General features: G+C 51.9%; 1 protein-coding gene across 2 annotated transcripts; it reads left to right on the plus strand.

Annotated features, from left to right (window-relative positions):
* The first annotated feature begins 136 nt into the window (after window positions 1-136).
* Window positions 137-18751, plus strand: LOC122388783 (SH3 domain-containing protein Dlish-like). Of its 2 annotated transcripts, none has more exons than XM_043380171.1 (8): window positions 137-518; window positions 3171-3355; window positions 13727-13861; window positions 14855-14960; window positions 15598-15716; window positions 16342-16591; window positions 17105-17250; window positions 17542-18751. In XM_043380171.1, exons 1-8 carry the CDS (start codon window positions 470-472, stop codon window positions 17704-17706), a joined length of 1155 nt encoding a protein of 384 aa, XP_043236106.1. In that variant the 5' UTR covers window positions 137-469; the 3' UTR covers window positions 17707-18751. The 2 variants fall into 2 exon arrangements, with proteins under 2 accessions (XP_043236106.1, XP_043236115.1); XM_043380180.1 differs by lacking the exon at window positions 137-518 and adding an exon at window positions 1631-1635.
* Window positions 18752-18921: the final 170 nt, after the last annotated feature.

Below are 18921 nucleotides of genomic sequence, written 5' to 3' on the forward strand. Positions count from 1 at the left end.
CGGGCATAGTGGGCCGTTTTCCCACCCCCTCCTCCGCGCTATCTAGCGTCAGACAGCCGAACCACATCCGCCGCGCCTGTCCACCCGCTAGCGCCAACTGGCGGACAGCTGTCGAACCACGAAGGTCAGCCAGCATGGAGTATGGCCGGCGGCGGTGTCAGAAACGGGACCGGACGGCGGCGGGCCGGGCGCGCTGACCGCTGAGCCGGCGTCTGGGTCGCCTTCTGTCCGTGTGCCGCTGTCGGAGTGAGGGGCCGCGCTGTGCCGCGTGGGCAGGACGAGTCTGGGGACGGTCTGTGTGAGCTGTGGGGCTAGGCCGGTGTGTGAACGGCCGTGGGACGCGCAGTGACGGTGAGCCGGCAGGGCTGCAGTATGGCGGACGGGCCGCGCGCAGTGCCGTGTTTGTGAAAGTCTCAGCTGCGGCGGATCGGTCGGCAGTGGTGGCGCCCGGCGACGGTGAACAGCAACAATGGCGTTCCTCTGTCCTGTCAGGATTCGGCGGAACAAGAAGAAGAAATGTGAGTAGTTGGGTGGGTGAACGGTGGGGAGCCCCGTGACAAAGCAGCAGGTTCTTGGGATTAGCGATGCTCGGTATGCGGGAGGTAGTAGGGCCAGAGCCATGATGGGTGGGTTCTATTCCATCAAAACCATGCAACCTCTCAAACTTTATTCATCATTCAGTTGCTCGGGCATTTGATTCACGGTTTAAAGCGAGATTATGGAAGAGAAATGGGAAAACTTCCTTGCTAAAATATGATAAAGCGTTGTCACGGACACTGATTTGCTTAATTGTATTCTAATGAGTTTCTTGTGAGCTCCAATGTCGCTGTCATGGTACTTTATGATGGTAATGTATGAGGAAGCCCTTTTGACTATGTATGCGACAGACGACGCCTATGTCCTATAACCCTTTGAACGACCGTACGGACCGGTTCGGTGGTGAAAATTCCCCCTCCCCAGCCCCTCCCCACCCAGCTGACTCGCTCGCCCGCGGGTCTCCACGCGTCGCCAGGTCAACGTGGGCTGTCACAATCAATCACGGTCGTGTCTGAGAGGTCAGCCGATCGGTCTCACGTTCCCTCACTCCGCTGTCTGATCCTTGATTACACGAATCGTAATCAGCCGGCGCCGAGCGCCCAATTTGACATGTTGTGACACGTCATAGGTATGCGCTTTAGCGATGGTGCCTCTGGGTGCCCGATATCAAATAGTGGCCGTGCGTGCGCGCCTCTGCGTCCAACGCCCAACGGCATCTCCTCTGCGAGACGGGTCGCCAGCTACTGGTGTTATTAGCCTGTGCGCTCCTGCAGTTTCCCATAGGCCGTACTGCAGTCTCCCGTAGGCGCTATTGGCATGCAGGCTACTGCAGTCTCCCATAGGCCGTAGGCGCTATTGGCGTGCAGGCTACTCAGCAGTCTCCCATGACTCGCTGGTGTTATCTACCTGTGCGCTTTAGCAGTCAACGATGACTGCTGGTGTTAGCTGCCTGTGCGCTACTGCAGTCTCCCATCAACCGTTGGTGTTATTTGCCTGTGCGCTACTGCAGTCTCCTTATGTTCACTGGTGTTATCTACCTTACGGTATTGCAGTCTCCACCGAACAGGGCCCTCTGGTGCTATTTGCCTGCGCGCTATAGTGAGTCTCCCCTACCCGGCCGCTAGATGAGTATCTGGGTATGCGTTATTGCAGTCTCCCGTGGCCCGCTGGTGTTATTGCCTGAAGGCTATTGCAGTCTCCCGGAGACTGTTGGTGTTATTAGCCTGTGTGTCCTAGTGCAGGTATGCGCTTAGTTGCAGCCTGTGTCCCGCCGGTGCTACTGCTATCTGCCTGTGAGCTATCACAGTCCCGCTGGTGTTATATTCCAGTGCCCTACTGCAGTCTCCGGACCGTTATGTGCCCATGCAGCGAGGCAGTCTCCGGGCCGGGCCGGCGCGGCTCAGTGTCCGCTGCCGGCCTGTGGCCGAGCTGCCTCAGAAACTGGGAGGATTAATATCATTCAGCGTTGCAGGAAATGTGTGATAAGGAGCATATTTATAATACATACGAGTATATATGATAATTGATCTTACCGGCGGCAGTTGGATGAGAATTTAAAGGCAGCAAAGGCAAGAAGAAAAAGGTTGCTGCATAGGCACTGTTTCCATGACATCTTCAGCATGCGTGTTACTTTTCTGATCACCGCTGTTCGGGTTTTCCACCTGGTTTCTCATGACTGAATCCCTAATTCAGAATGTCTTATCTATCACATTATACTTTCATTCAGCCATGGTCGATTGAGGAGGAATCTTAATCCTGCCTCATGCATTCTGAAGCGACGGTCCGATAAGCAACTCTTCAAAGCCGGTCTTGGCGTGCCAAGCTAAATTTGGAATCACAATAGGACATGTGTTCAGGAAACGTAAATAACACATCATTCTGTCATGGCTGGCTCAGTCGTTGCCATGATAAGGGAGCCTCTCATGCTAAGGTTTGTCACTTGTGTTCCTCAGTAGATCTCGGATGCGGTGTGGACACACGACGTGCTATTGGAAGCTGTAGAGTCATTGGCGCTGCTCATGGACGGCGACACGTACCAAATAAGCGCTATCTCGTCTGAATTGCAAACAGTTACTAATGCTGAATGTTGGTCGAACAACTACTGGATATGTCCGTTTATTTACACCGTTAAATGACAAACAGAAAGATCTCCACTTAATTCCTCTGGATAGAGTAATGCATAATGAATAATGAGCACTGGCTGATGCCGATTTTTATGACTCTACTCCACTCATTCGTGCCCCTTTGATAGGCCTTGATGTCGGGGTTCGTGTTTCCGGCTCCTCAAGGCCCCTGATTGGGACCTTTTTACGGGCGTTTGATGGCAGCTGTCTCATGACGAAGCCCGAGCAAATGACTGACTAGACTAGAGGTCACATAAAAGAGCAGCCTCTGAACTGATGGTTGCTCTTATTGACCACTGATTTGCAGCTGTTAGTGACGGGTTAATTGGAAGCCCTTGTTTAACAACGTTTTTAAAACAAACAACGCACTATTTATCGCGATAAGATAAGCAGAAAAAATCAAGATCGCTACAGGAGAGCCCATTCTTCTTTACAAGATATCTTAAAAAAAGTTGTTCTGTGTAATTCCGTTACCCTGACCTGACCTGACCTGACCTGATCTTTCTTCAGCTAACGATGACACGGCCTCGGTGCGGACACCGGGAATGGGCCGCATCACGGGCTCGTCCAGTATCGAGACCCTGGTGCGGGTCGGCATTGAGAAGGAGAACGGCCTCTCCGCTGACAGCAAGATGGTGGTGCTACACGACTTCACTCCGTGCGTGGACGACGAGCTGGAGGTCAAACGCGGCACGGTCAGTACCCACTGCGGGGAGAGGGTGACGGTCAGTACTAGAGGTCTGCACCGGCCGGCTGCAGCCGCGGCTGGCTGCAGCCCCACGGCTGTGGGCCGGGGCGGCTGCAAATATCTCCAAGAACACGGCTACGGCTGTGGCCACGGCTGTGAGATTTCAAGCTCAATCTTAAGTACTCAAATATAAAATTTTAAATCCTTAATCTTACATTCTGATAAGCAGTCTAGCCTGTAAAAATCATGCAAAGGATGCCCAGCAACATTGAAAGTGGTGAAGCCTTTGAAAACCTATAATGGTTTTACCATTTGCTGTAGGGGAGTTTGCACTCTGGTACAGAATACTAATTATAGGTACCAATTGTTCCTTCATCATCAAGAGCTTGACAGTTTCAGAAAATGCAACATGTTGCATTGTCACATCCCTCTCAAATCAATCTCACCTGGTCATTAGGAGAGCACCTTACAGCTATTGAAGACGAGCGTTCAATAATTCCTTCAGGTAATAGAAAAAGAAATCACGCCTAGGTAAAGGCAGGTAAAGGCTTCATAAAATATTATCTAAAATAACTCTTAGATGTATTTCTGGATTTTCGGCAAGTCAAATTACATAATATAAAACTGGCGCTTTATGTTCTAACTGGTGTGTGGGTGACCGCTAACAGAAAATGCTGATCAACGAAGCCAATGAAATTAGATTTTAAGTGAGCATGAACCTTACTTACGGTTAATTCACATGATGGTGAAAACCCTGAACACGTAATTCATATGGCGGTGAAAACCCTGAACACAATATTTCTTACGCGAGCTGTTGACTTTACTAATAAAATGACGTCTTCTTCTGAAAATTTAAAAATTTGATAACTAATCTTTGTTTGAGAGCAAGTTTTCAACTGCATAGCATTATTATTAATTAATTGTAATTTTTATGGCTGTTTATAGTGACACAAAACAATTTATTGCCTTTTCTTTGCTATTGACGTCATTAAAAACTCAAGTAAAATTTTGATTGAAAGAGGCAATTGTGGCTCGCACGTCCTTGGGGATTTGAGCGAAGATCATTATTTGGAAAAATCAAAATAGATGAATGTTTTTCTTTCTTGGATGCTCACTGGTGTTTTGATGCCTTGCATATCAAATTAGTTTGAGACTTGCTCAGAAGGCTGCTTCAAGCCTGGCATATCACACCCCAGAAAATATGCAAGGTAAGAAAGAAGCAAGAGTTTTCCATACCTAACATTGATAATGAAAAGCATCAGGGTCTGTTGTTCTGTCCCACAACCATGCTTCAGGATTTGGCATTAGATGTCTACACTGCTAGTGCTTCTATTCTGGTTCGTTGTTTATGTTTTCTGTTGATGTGGGTACCTACCTACCCATCTTTCTTAACCCCTTGCAAGGGCTTGTGTAGGCATGCGATGCGCATCAGGCTTCAGGCCTTCGGCCTAAAGCCAGATACACAACCACTTAACCTATGATGCTTCATGAGCTTGAGAATCTATAGCCCATTGCAATGTGCTTTTGGCTATATGTTTCAACTAAAAACAACTGATTATATACTATTTGGTTGCATTTCACTCAAATTATCCACGGCCGGCTGACGGCTGGCTGCCCACAGTTTGCCACAGCTGTGGGCGGCTGTGGCTGTGAAGCCACGGCTGCGGGGCGGCTAGGCTGTGGAAAATTGCAGCCGTGCAGAACTCTAGTCAGTACCCACTGCGGGGAGGGGCGCGGGTCAGTACCCACTGCGGGGAGAGGGTGAGGGACAGTACCCACTGCGGGGAGAGGGTGACGGTCAGTACCCACTGCGGGGAGAGGGTGAGGGACAGTACCCACTGCGGGGAGAGGGTGAGGGACAGTACCCACTGCGGGGAGAGGGTGACGGTCAGTACCCACTGCGGGGGAGAGGGTGACGTTCAGTACCCACAGCGGGGGAGAGGGTGACGGACAGTACCCAATGTGGGGGAGGGGTGACGGTCAGTAGTTCAGTACCCGCTGCAGGGGGAGGGGTGACGGTCAGTAGTTCAGTACCCGCTGCAGGGGGAGGGGTGACGGTCAGTAGTCAGTACCCATTGCGGGGGTGGAGTGACGGTTAGTACACTCAGTAGTCAGTACCCACTGCGGGGAGGGGTGACGGTCAGTACCCATTGTGGGGGAGAGGGTGACGGTCAGTACCCACTGCGGGGGAGAGGTGACGGTCAGTACCCAATGTGGGGAGAGGGTGACGGTCAGTACCCAATGTGGGGAGAGGGTGACGGTCAGTACCCAATGTGGGGAGAGGGTGACGGTCAGTACCCACTGCGGGGGAGAGGGTGACGGTCAGTACCCAATGTGGGGAGAGGGCGACGGTCAGTACCCAATGTGAGAGAGGGTGACAGTCAGTGCCCACTGCGGGGGAGAGGGTGACGGTCAGTACCCACTGCGGGGGAGAGGGTGACGGTCAGTACCCAATGTGGGGAGAGGGTGACAGTCAGTACCCAATGTGGGGAGGGGGTGACGGTCAGTACCTACAGCGGGGGAGAGGGTGACGGTCAGGGCTGAAGTGATAGTGCTAGCAATGTTAGAGCGGGGGGGGGGGGGGGGGGTATTTGGGATTGCAAGGTTTGGGGATGTGTGGGATTGCAGCTTTGGATCGGTAGCCTCATATTCGGATGCGATTACGATCAGCCAAAGGCCGACGGCAGGCTTTACTTAGTTCATGTGCACAACGCATGCGATATTTTGATGAAGGTTTATGTCTCTAATGTTTGTGTAAGGGTCAAATGTAAGGCTTATTTGCTACTCTTGCTGGGTTGCTATTTTATTCTTAAGCATCCTAATCTCATTGACAAATAACAAATAGCTAAGTGGATACAAACAACTAGCTTGTATCATGTGAAATGGATGTCGGCTAGTTTTGGCCAACTGTGTAGGTGTGCCTTGAATGGAATATTAGCCTCGGGCATTGTTCATTGTTCCGAGCCATCTGTTGCCACTTGAATGCCGCTCGCTTCACTGGCTTTGTAGCCACTTCCAATGGCCCACCTGATCAGGCCGGCATATGTGAGAGCCAGAAATCACGAGGGTAATTCTGGATAATGGATGCGAGCAGACCATGAAAGAGGAGCACGCGGGAGCCTAGACGGCCCAGTTGTTAGCCGCTCGGCGATGGACAGACAGTCTGTGCCGGCTAGTGGACCGAAATTCCTCCAGTCAATCCACTTGGAACGTATTATATGAAAGCATAACGATCCCCGAGCTGTGAGAATGAGCGAATGGGACCAAAAAAGCGATTCGCCGATAAGCAGTTAGCGAAGGACGATTTCGCTGACAATCTTTTTCAGAATAATATTTGTGCTGCGCTATCCTGGACGATCCTCCTTTTCTTTAAAGTAATCTCGACTTGCAAAACGCAAACGTTTGAATGAAACATGCCAGTTGGCTTGCTATTGCAACTTCACAAGTGCTGGTCTCATTTGCTACTTTGATTGTTTGAGTTTCTTACTGCCGAGTTTCTTACTGCCACACACCCACTCTCCCGTGATCTTCCACTCGCTTCTGAACGGGTGCGGAGGGGTGGAGCGGCGTCGGTCGGTAAACTCTGGTGTGCAGTCGCTGCCCCCAGCCGTCTGCGAGGGCTGGAGGTGGGAGGTGCCCGGCTCCTCACTCATCCGACCGCCTGCAGCGGCGGAGAGGCGCCGGCCGTGCAGTCGGTGCCCCCGGTCAGCTGACAGCAAGGTCACGGACGCGCCGCGGCCGCCGCTGCCATGTCGGCTCTGAAGGCCAGGGGCCGGCCGGCCCGGCAAGGCGCGGCGCGGCGCCCCCTCACAGATACGTTATCGGACTCATCTGACCGGCATGTCCGCCACCATCCGTGGAATGTAACACCGGGTCCGCGCCCACGCGTTCAAACAGCACCGCTCCGTCTCCGGCCGGTACCCACTGGTCGTGCTCCCTCAGTTACCATCCCTACCAGGTCAGCCCGCCTCACAAAGAACTGCCGGCCTCAGGGTGGCCAGTCCGGCGCAGGTCGGCTCCTTTTGTCGGCGGCCGCGCCTGCCAGGTGTCCGGTGTCGCCGGCGGGCACTGGAAGCCGCACCGAGGCCGGTCGGGCCCGGCGCGGCGCGCCAGGGACCGCTGAGGTGCGGTGCGGGGGCTGGGAGAGCCGGACGCGGCGGCTCAAATCGGTGAAAACGCTGCGGACCTCCAGAGAACGGCGCCTGCCGGCCTGCGCTCGATCGCTCCAGTTATTATAGGAGCATAAAATGGAGTCGGTACAAAAAACAAAGGCCGGGGAGACGCGAGATGATTGAAACAGGCAGCAGCGACGAGTGAAGGGGAGTGAGAGAGAGTGAGGGAAAACGAGGGAGCAAGGGAGAAATGGGAGAGAGGAGAGAAAGAGGGAGGGAGATAGAGAGAGAGAGAGAGAGAGAGAGAGAGAGAGGGAGCGAGAGAGAAAGAGGGAAAGAGAGTGAGAGAGAGAAAGAGAGCACAGACCGTGGAGAGAGGTGGAGGGAGGTGGAGTGGAAGCCCGCCCGATCACGCCGCTCTATTCACCGCGCGGGAAACTCGGTGATGAAATAGTGAAATAAAAAGCAGCTCATGTCTGCTGATCGATTCAAAGCGCAGCAAATCGGTCGTTGTAGAAGTGATAGCGGTGACGGAAACAATCAATAAAACCTATTCAAATGCGCGCCCGCGGCCGGCGCCGATCGCGCGTGGCATAATGAGCTGTTTCCCAAACTGATTTGGATAGATTGCCGAGCTGGTGCGCTGTTGGCCGCGCTGTTACTGGGAAGGTGGACCAAACAGCGACACCCGCTAATTTCAGTGTCTGAACGCATTCAGACGTATACCTAAGAAGAATCAGCCAATCAGGCACCAGATCCAGCTGAAGGTGTGTTTCAGCGAAAGGCAGGACTTGTGTGTGTGTGGCACATAGCTGAAGGTGTGTTTCACCGAAAGGCAGGACTTGTGTGTGTGGTACATTTATGCGTTAGCATTTGCACCAATCGCTCATAAATATTGTTCCTTTTGAATTGTATTGGTTTTCAATATATTTTTGATTGATTGATTTTTGATTGATTGATAGCCCTGAATGGGAAATGTCGCAGTCTGTTACCCTTGATTGTGCTGGTTTAGAAAGGTATCCTTATACAAGTACCTATCCTTGCTCAATAAGGCAGTTTCTAACAGCTTTTCTGGATTAGATTCACACTCATTAGTACCTAGCCATTAATTAGTGACATTTTTGCCCACTACTTATTCGACTTAACGTTCATTTTCGACCAACTCACTGACAGATATTCTGGTCCCTGACAGACCTGCCCCGACACAGAATACCACGCGGTAAATGTAGCGCACATTTCGGCTCTGAAGGCACGGTTTCCGATAATGGTGGCACCGTTGGGCGGACAATGTCTCTCAGCCCGAGACTCGTTTATCGCTCAGATCGCCACTGTGAGTAGAACACACTGTCCGAGCCCCGGGGCGGCGGCAGGTCCGATTTCTCGTCTTAGACTGCCTCACTGGGGCCATTGTTTGGTGATTCGGAGGTATTCTGTTCACGGACCGGGACGACGCGACCGTAAGGTGCCACAAGCTAGCCCAACGCCCATGGACAGGTGTCCTTTGTGTTTGGACTGGAAACCAATAACTGGTGTCCTGGATTCTGGCACAAGGATCCCTATTCCCTTGAGGCTTATGTGACAGTGGTTGATTTTCTTCTGTGTGACTAGACAGCAAATTCACTGGCTTTCAATTTTGCAAAACTTCTCTGTTTCATCAACTTTTCCCCTAAATCATCGTCCCACATTGGTTATTTTGGGTGAGCAGGCTTATTTCAAAACTTCAGTTCGTTAGTAATTGAATTTGCAACCGGATAAAATGAAAAGTAAGTAAATTCATAAGCAATTAATTTTACATTCACCTTACAGCTATACCTGTAAGGTGTGATATCATTGTTCCCATCGAACTACACTTTTTGCACAAAAAAAAAAACATCAGATTTCTATATGAACAATATAAAAGATCACATTCGGCAAGCATAAACTCATTAACATCCCAACAACACCCTTATCGCCTATCGACTCAATCCATCGCCGACCGATCAGCTGGATGGAGGATCGATTCACCGGTCTGGATTTCCGGCCCCTCCTCTCCTCCTCCCCACCCTCCCGGTCCCGGGTGACGGGAGTGGTGGGGCGGTGCTAATCTCTCGCGGGGCGGTGGGAAGGGAAGGGCTGCCGATCGCAGGGGCGGCCGAGGGCAGCTCACCAGCCGGCGCACTTCCGTTCGCTGGTGGTTGGGTGGGGAGAGGTTGGTGCTTGCGGTCAGCACTTGCGGGCAGTTTGCGCTCAGTTGCGTATGAACGACGGTGGTTCAGAAAGCCGTACAGGGAAACACGTGTGTGTCGTGTTTGAGTAGCGTGATGGATGCTGTGTCGGTCGGCTTTTTTATTATACAAGAATGTGAGATAACTATAACACGAATGTCACGCCGTTTACAGCCCATGGACTTGAAAATGAATGTTTTGATAAGAGATTCGGGCAATGAAAGAAACATGGCTCTTGACGTAGGCATCTGGGCTGTTGTTGAAACAGGCCCAAAACTGGCTCACGAAGCTTGCTTTGAACGGATATATTAGCCGGCTCATTTCAGTCACGCGTGTGCCATTTAATCGCCGAATGTGCGGTACTTAACCACCATTAGTGGCGGCGATCTGGCCGGTTATCGCCGCGTTTGTCACGCTCTGGTGTTCAGTGAGCGTCATCCCGGTCAGACGGCCAATCAACGACTGCCGACAAATAGTTGACCAGCCGTCCGGCGGTGTTGGACGACAGCTGACGCCACAGACAGCCGGGCTGCCGAACGGGGCGGGTTTTTGGGCGACGGGCAGTCGACGGTTCGGGCAGTCGAGCAGGCCCAGATGTCAAGACAGACCGCTCAGGCACGGACCTCTCTGCTGATGGAATGGCTCGGCTCCTGGCGACACAGATGTGCGATCGATGCTATCACGGCTTTACGAAATCGCCGCGGTATTCGAGGCGCTAGAGATACCGTTTCTGAATCGGTCAGCCCAATCGCCAGCGACCGGAGCGGGCGGCTGGTGGGAGCGTGACTGGACCAACCCACCGGTGCCGCGGGCTCGCCCATCACCGGGGCACTTCTGGCGATAGCTGGCCGATCGTGCGGTCATCCGACTCCTCCCCCGCCGGGTCAGAGCGCGGCGCGGTCGACTGGAGGCCGCTGCGGTCGGCCGACACTGCACGGCCGCCGCCGCCGGCTCGGTACCGCACTGCACGGCCGCCGCCGCCGGCCCGGTACCGCACTGCAGACGCCGCTGAGGGCAGCCGATCGGTATGGCCGCCGGAGCCGGACCGGTGCGGTGCAGCCGAGCGGCGCTGCCGGGGACTCTCCGCACCGCGCGCCGGCCGCCGCCGCCCCGACAGCCCACACCTGGGCGGCGGCAGCGGCGGCGGCACAGATGCTCGCCGGCGCCGGCCGCCCGCGGCGCCCCGCCTCTGCCGCCCGATCGGCTGCCGCGTGGTGAGAGCGCGGCCCGGCGCGTCGGCCCGACCGACCAGCCGGATTGGGTCGGCTCGGCTGTCCCCGCCGCCTGCCTTCCGCCGCATACCGCTCCGACTGGCCGCCTGGGCCCACCGCCGCCTGGGCCCGCCACCGCCCGCCGCCTGGGCCCGCCACCGCCCGCCGCCCGCCGCCGCCCGCCGCCCGCCGCCGCCCGCCGCCCCCCGCCGCGCCCAGAGACCGTGGGAACGCCGGTGGTCGCGCTGGGCCGAGGATGTGCTAACCGGGCGGCCGAGCTGCTTTACGATCCAGAGGTGGGCACACCAGGATGCCCGGAGCGCGCAACATCGCTGGATGTCTGATACGGCATGATGGAACCCTTGGTGGAACCACGGCTTCGGTCATCCATGAAAGAAGCATGGGTCGACTCAGCGGGGCCGAGGTTTTTCGGAGAGGTTTTGTGTTTTCGCTTGAGGCTGATTGAGATCTTTGTGCCTCAGTGCTTTACCCGCAAACATCTTCTTGTTGGGAAAGAATTTATAAGTGATGTTTGTCTAGCCTCCAGTATAAGGAGACGGATGCTGTCCTGTGTTGATATTTGCATAGAACGTTACAATAGTCTGTTCAGTGTATCTCTTGGGTAGTCAATGGACTTAGTTTAAAGTAACCTTCCGTGAAATTCGTGCTGTGCTTGTGTTTCTGATTTCTATGCATTTGCATAATGTCCAAAACTTAAATAAAATTTAGTTTAAATCAACATGAAACATATGAACTGCAAGTGGCTTACGAAGCACCTCTTTATATTCGTCTACACCGATCCATTGAGCAGATATTTCTCTTCAGCCATCCAGTTGCGAAATGCCAGATAGGCTGGATGGTTCTGAGACCAAAGCTCAGCGCGCCGGAGATGTCGGAACCAATCCACCCCTGTTACCAGCTTTAACTGGCTGCGGTTACACCCAGTAACCACAGAGCAGCTCCACAGTGCGCTTCATGCATTCAGAACGGACATCCGGCTCGTGCGATTACGTTCCACACGTAGGTATCTCTATCTGAATTTTCCTGTTGATAGTTGTTGCTACTGTCTCGCCACTGCGCCTGTCGACTGTTCGTCCTTTCCTGGACGTCGTCATCAGCGCTACATTGCATTCCTATGTGGCCCGCGCAGCCGACTCTCGCCTGGCGACCCGAACGGTTGACCCGGCGGCGCGGCCTCCCGGGTCGGGGTCAGAGGTCATCCGCTTCCCAGCCGTCTGCCAGCGGCGGCCGGCGCGCGAGGCAACATGGTTACTGAGCAGCGCCGGCCGAGCGACGCAGGAGCAGGGATGTCGGGTCGGGCCCGCTGCCAACGACGGAGCCGTGTTTGACCCCGAGATTGGAGAGTGTGGGTCATAAAAGCTGGGGCTGAAGTCAGACAAAATACTGCATATAGAAAGAACTGAACATACGGGAGAGCGGGAAGTCACAGAAATGCGTCATTGTGATTGCGATCAGTTTGACAACCATTATAGAAACCGCCCATGTTTTTTTTTTCTTGAGTACCTTTGTTGAAGTCCCGAGACCTTTGTTTTAGCATTGTTGAGCAGCCAACAGTCTTTTGTTTGTGCATCTATATAAAGCCAGGCTTACAAGCTGCCCTCATGCAGCATGTGCTATGTCATGTGCATTATGCATGCATGCATTATGCTTTGTGCCAGGCATCTGCACTGCTTTCATGGGCCCTTCCGGCCATCAGAACCAGTTATGAGCAGCTGGGTAACGGTCTCTGCCCACCGACGGGGGCACCACACGGGCACCCACCCCGACTCAGAAGGCCGCGCTCCCGCCAGATGGACTGCAGCCAGTCACGCCACTGATCTCTATGCGCTCTAAATTAGCAGATTAACAGTCAGACAAAACAGTGCTGCTTATGAATATTCAGTTTTTTTTTCTTTTGTGGAGTAAGTAGACAAAAAAAAAAACACTAATTATACTTGGTCTTCCTGTTTCCCCGTCTTAGGTTAATTATCCATTTGATATATATGGCCTTGCATTTGATTGTGCAAGGCATTCTTGGTATTCTTGAATCATCCATCTGGCACGTGTGAGAGTGGAAAATGCTCCTTTATTGGATATGTTGCCTCAGGCAAGCAGCAAAGATATAAGCGATTAGGTATTTTCATTGCAGATGCATATGAACTTGTAAATTGTATAAATGTAGAATAAGATTTCCCATCAGATGACTAGTGTATACGGATGTAGCCGATGAATTTCAAAAAAGTATGCCGGGATGCATTCGACATAGGTCACTCAGGCTAATCAGACACCGATATCTCCCAGCAGTCTGGACTTTTACGGTTTAATTGTGACGGATGGTTAAGTGTCACCACTTTCTATACTAGGTTCCGATCATCATTTGATGCCACGGGACATTTCCAACAAGTTACGCTCATTGGACACGCAATGGCTGTGAGAACAGACGAAAGGCGTCCGAATAATGGTCAGCCATCGAGTACAGCCTCCGCTGTATCATTAGAGGCCATTGACCTGACAATTGTTCTCATGGACATGGAACGATCATCGGGCAGTGTCGATCTTTTATTCAGTTCACCCTCTGCTTTAGTGTCACTGTCGTCTGGAACAATCGTAATCATCACAATTTTTACGTATGTAGATCCCTTTCTTGACTCTTCGATGGTAGTTTGCGATTATGCGTATGCGATTATAACCCGGTAGCTATCTGGCACGACGGGTGACCTGACCCGATGTTGATCTGACCTTACAACTACCTGACCCTATGGGCACCTGACCTGGCGCTAACCTGATCTAACAATGACCCAGCCCAGCCCAGCAGTGACCTGACCTGACGTTGACCCACCTCCTCCGGCAGGTTGTGAACGTGCTGTACCAGGAGAACGATTGGGTGTATGTGATATCGGAGAGCAGTCAGCAGGAGGGCTTCATACCGCACTCGTACTGCGCGCCGCACGGCTCGCAGCTGGCAGACCTCGCGCTCAGTGTCAAGGTGAGGAGGCAGGCACTGGCCTGTGGTTGACTTGGGGGATCTTCCCTCAGGCGAAGGAAGTATATGTATGTATGTATGTATTTACATCGTGCAATCGGTCCATGAACACGTGGCTATTATGATTGACATGTCATAAAAACGGAACATCGGGATTCAGTTGCACAACTAACACACCATTCACGCACACACACTCAGCTCACATCACATTTGTACATCGCGCTACTCATTTGGTTGTTTTGCCAGAAGATGTTTGCGGAGTTTTAGCCTGAACTCTCGCGTTCCCATGTTGTGGAAACTCGGTGGCAATTCATTGTAGCCCGTGACGGCAGAGTGTGGATACTATTGTTACATGGCTGAATGAGTGTGGCTCATTTATCATATAAATGTGCTGAGCATGCTCTAAATCGACAAAAAAGATCATTGTCTGACTGACTTGTTTTGGTCTCAATGTCTCAATAGCCTGTTCAACTGTTCCTATTTTTCTCATGCTCTTGTATTTCACGAATTGTAGAGCTATGTAAAGTATATATTCGCTTTCAAGTAGCTATTTCATCAAATCCAACCCATAGATGGAATAAGACGTCGCCGCCGGCGGTATAAAATGTCCCACTGTGCCTCGCGTGAGGAAGCTGCTTCCCGTGTCGTGGCAGTCGTCTGAGTTGACAAATGTGTCGCTTGGCTGGTTGCTCAGTCGTGTTTACGTCCGATGCTGCCATTGACTGCAGGCTGCCAGTCACCCTACATTCCGACACTTTCCATCATGCTCTTCCACCTATCCGTCACGGCTCACAAAGTGCTCCCATATGACTTTCGTGACGGTCATTTTAGGACGTTTCCCCAAGTTTGATAGAAGCTGAAATAGGTCTTGCTTATCACTCTGCTGATGATTGCTATTCACTTTACCTGTCTTATTAAAGCCAGTTCACTGAGACATGCATTGCATGTAGCTCCTATAGCCACAGTCGTTGAGTACCGTTCTGTGATTTTCCGCAGAAGAAGCTTCCGCGCGAGCTGACGGTTCCAGATGGCAGCGGGGCTGGACCCGGCGGTGGCGGCGGAGAGGCGGACCACAACACAACCATCGGCAACGCCAGCACAGGTAAACGGCCGAGAAATGGCTCTGAGATAGCGATGTGCTATGTGTTTAGTTATTTTCCTGAGCTGTTGAGCTTTCAGCCCTAACCATCACTGTTCGGCCATTGGTAGTTTAACCAAAGTGAAACGTTCCCAGTGCGGCTGGAAGGTGCGGTACATACACCACTCAGCTAGTAATTAAAAGGTCGAAAGATAAATATGAATAAAACTAACATTTTGGCATCTGATGGAGATTGTCTCAGCTCTCACGTTTACTCAAGAGGCTATCTGAACAAAGACCTATCCTAATATAGCCACACACGATCCCACGCAGTCCCATTCTCCAAACCTCCAAACTGTATGGCTCGTTTGATTAACGATTGCGCATGTCCGATTTATGCGATAGCACCACGGCTGCTGATCGAACTGATACATTCGGTTTCGTTTATATCGATGATTACCGATGTCTGACGACACCTCATGACAGATGAATCGGCCCTCGACGCTCTCGTAGCTGGTCGCCTAATTGTCCGCCGCAGCATCCCCCGCCGTTCGGCCCGCCATGGTCCGCTTTGGTCCGGCAGCGGGCGGCGGACCTCTGCAGGGCTATAGTCTACACCCATGTTTCTTGGCACAGCTAACAAAACCACTGGTTTCCTCAGATCGGAACGGTGTCGAGACGTCGGATAACGACAGTTTCACGGAGGGTGGCCGGCCGGAGCCGCGCTCTACACCTTCCGGACACAGCGGACCCGCGCCCGACGTCCACCCCTTCTTTAAGGTAAACAGGAGCACCGAGTGAACGCTCCTGAGACGTCACGGTTTGAATAAAGAAAATTCATATTCTTTATATTCCCCAAAGACAATCATGCTCTGCTATATGGTTTTATTTTGATGTAAAAAATGTACCTACGTATTGGCAAAAAACAAAAATGATTCGCTAAAATAAGTTCAGCTCTCTACTTCGATGAACAGAAAATGCATTATATTTTTGATAAATCACCATTCCTGATCCTGATGCATACTAATGATGTGGTATCTCCCGTTCTCATGGGACAGCTCGCTTTACAGCCAGCTTGCTGTGCTTCTGAGGCTTTGCATGTTATTTCGGGCCTATTTCTAAGTTTACCATTTCGGGCTCACTCTTTCCGTGTCGTTTAACGCTTCTCTGGGAAAACCTGACTCTAAAAGCATTCTTCCGCTTGTTTGTGGCTGGCTAGGAGCTTCAACCTGCTGTAGCTATGGGATTGAATCTCAGTCTTGAACCGTTCATAGCACGATACTTTCCTTTCTAGGATCATTACCCTTCAGGGTTCATAACACGCGACGCTCCCATAATATCTCGTCCTCACACTCCCTATGTTGTACATACTCCGCCCACTGACCACTCGCGCTTTGGCCGACAGGACCCGGCGGGCCGCTATATCGTGCTCTACACGTTCATGCCGCGCGACGAGAACGACGTATCGGTGGAGCGCGGAGAGTTCGTCACGGTGCTCAACAAGGAGGACCACGAGTGGTTCTGGATCGAGCGCTCCGACGGCCAGGAGGGCTTCGTGCCGTCGGCGTTCGTGTACCCGGCCGACGTGCTGCCTGGCGAGGCGTTCTGGTCGCGCACCACGGCCGATCCGCCCCGGAACAAACGCAGCCCCGGCGGTAAGCTACGGCAACTATATGTAGGCGGTCTCGGCGAAATTATTGTGAGATTTTCTCCAGTGTGTTGAAGAACATCTATTGTACTGTCTAGTTCACCCAATTTATAACCAATTTTATGCCAAGGAAACTATCGTGTCGAGTTTCCGCCAATGCCATAACTGATAGAATCGGAAACGGTGCCGGTGAAACGTTGTCAGGTCAGTGGCACATCAAACATGTTTGATAAATACGAATGCTATATTTCTAAATGGGTGATGTTTATATTTTACAGGCATTTGATACACAATTATCTAAAGAATGACCCAAAACGAAATGCATTGCTTGTCCTAGCCACCATTTGAGTGTAACATTATCGCTATGAGGAGACAATAATTTTACCATGCTGTGCTCATTTGACGCAAGCGGTGTGTCCTGGTAGACTTTGTTTTGCCGTGACCTTTCATCTATTCCCAGCCGAGCCTTCTAAGCCCATCTAACCCAGTGACCTGACCTTTTCAGTTTTCTCTCCACCAGGTGACCTGGGTCCGGGCGGCAGTCCCCCGACGCACCAGCAGTTCCCCTCGTCCCCCGGAGGTCACGGAGGTCACCACATGGGGTCACCGGGTCAGGACGACCCGCGGTTCCACGGCACCGAACTGGTCATGCTCTATGACTACAAGGTGAGTCCTCAGACAACTTTGTTGACAGCGATTGCTTGTGGGGTATAGTGTCATTTTGTCAGCATTTTATGACTGCTTGTCTTTGGCACATGATGTCAGCGCGTCGTTTTAGAAACGGCCAGATAGCGAGTTGTGGATTATAGTTATAGTCACAACTAAAACATTAGCCATTTGGCACTAAAGCCTAAATCCAAACCATGGGTCACTCATGATGACCGGTACCGTTTGTTCCATAAAGATAACAGATCTCCGTGACCCCTTGATGTGACCCCTTCCATCCCCTGCGCGCAGGCCCAGGCCCCTGATGACCTGTCGGTGCGGCGGGGAGACTGGATATACGCCGACCTCAACAACCAGACGGTGGACGGCTGGCTGTGGGCCTACTCACCCAAGTCGCGCAAGCACGGCTTCATCCCCAAGGCGTACGCCCGGCCGCCCGCAATGACGTCACTATGACGTGCTTCAGGACATGAGCCGCCAGTCACGGCGCGTCTTCAGTGGCCAAATGACGTCACTGGGACGGTACGAGGTGTGTTCGGTCAGCTCGGAGAGACTGAAGGGCTAGAGACTGGTGTTAGAGACGGACGTCGGAGACCCGTGCTAGATATTCACGACGGCTGGATGGCGGCTGACAGGCGCCTGAAATACTGTTTAACTGTGTTTATTGTTCGCTGTTTGACTCATGGGTGACCACTGAACGTGCCAACGTAGCAGGACAATCCGGAGGGACGCAGTCTGGGGAGTGGTGGGAACTTCAAGCAAAGTCCTGTGTGCGATGTATGTGAATTGGGTGTAGAGTGAATGTCTTGGAACTATACATTTCGCGGGATGAAGCTGCCATACCAATTATAATGGCCAATGGCGGAACTGGCAGACTTGCGAGACTAAAACGCCGTGGAGAGGTAGGTGTGCTGCGGCCTGAAGAACTCGTCTCCTCATAACTGTTGTGTCTATTTAACGTTTAGGTAGCCGTGACACTTGACCTTTTTAACACGAAACAGCCTACACGTTGTTGCGCCTGCGCTGCCATTGGAACTATGACGCTACAGGTGACGCTATCAGTGAACGTGCATTTTGTCCATCGGTAAAGAACGAGTGACTTCGTATGATCTTCATATCTTCGTATGAGACCTGTTTTATGCCTGCACACTCTGCACATTAAGTTTATCAAATGGCCTGCATGGATGATATTCGTGTGCGTTCGGTACACATGACGTGAATGAATGTGATGTATTGAGCTCTAAATGTAACAGGTAGTACTCTTATGTGCGCCAGGTGCTCATATCTTTTAGCCTTCTTCGAATGTGAACGCTGCCACAGAGCCATTGATGGAATGCTGTTACGAGACTGGCGACCTGAGCAATCACGCCGAGAGAGACGAAAAGTCCGTCCGATCGGTGCATGCGATGCGTTTCAGTAAGTCATTTGCATCTCATGCCCGGGGTCATTCCGCTCTCTGCTTGTGGAAATGAATAAACTTGATGTGTATATAATGAAACAATTTTTAAGGTGTGTAATTAGCGACTGAGATTGAAACGTAACCAAGTTTTGAAGATGATAAAAAACGCGGGAAATTGCATTGGAAACCAGTCATAAGGATTGTTGTACAGACCATTTAACCAGCTACCTACATACCTTGAACATGATAGTTGATTTGTGAGGAAAATAAAC

This window comes from Amphibalanus amphitrite, unplaced genomic scaffold (assembly GCF_019059575.1).
Source record: "Amphibalanus amphitrite isolate SeventyFive unplaced genomic scaffold, NRLGWU_Aamphi_draft 000018F_arrow, whole genome shotgun sequence".
Taxonomy (NCBI): domain Eukaryota; kingdom Metazoa; phylum Arthropoda; class Thecostraca; order Balanomorpha; family Balanidae; genus Amphibalanus; species Amphibalanus amphitrite.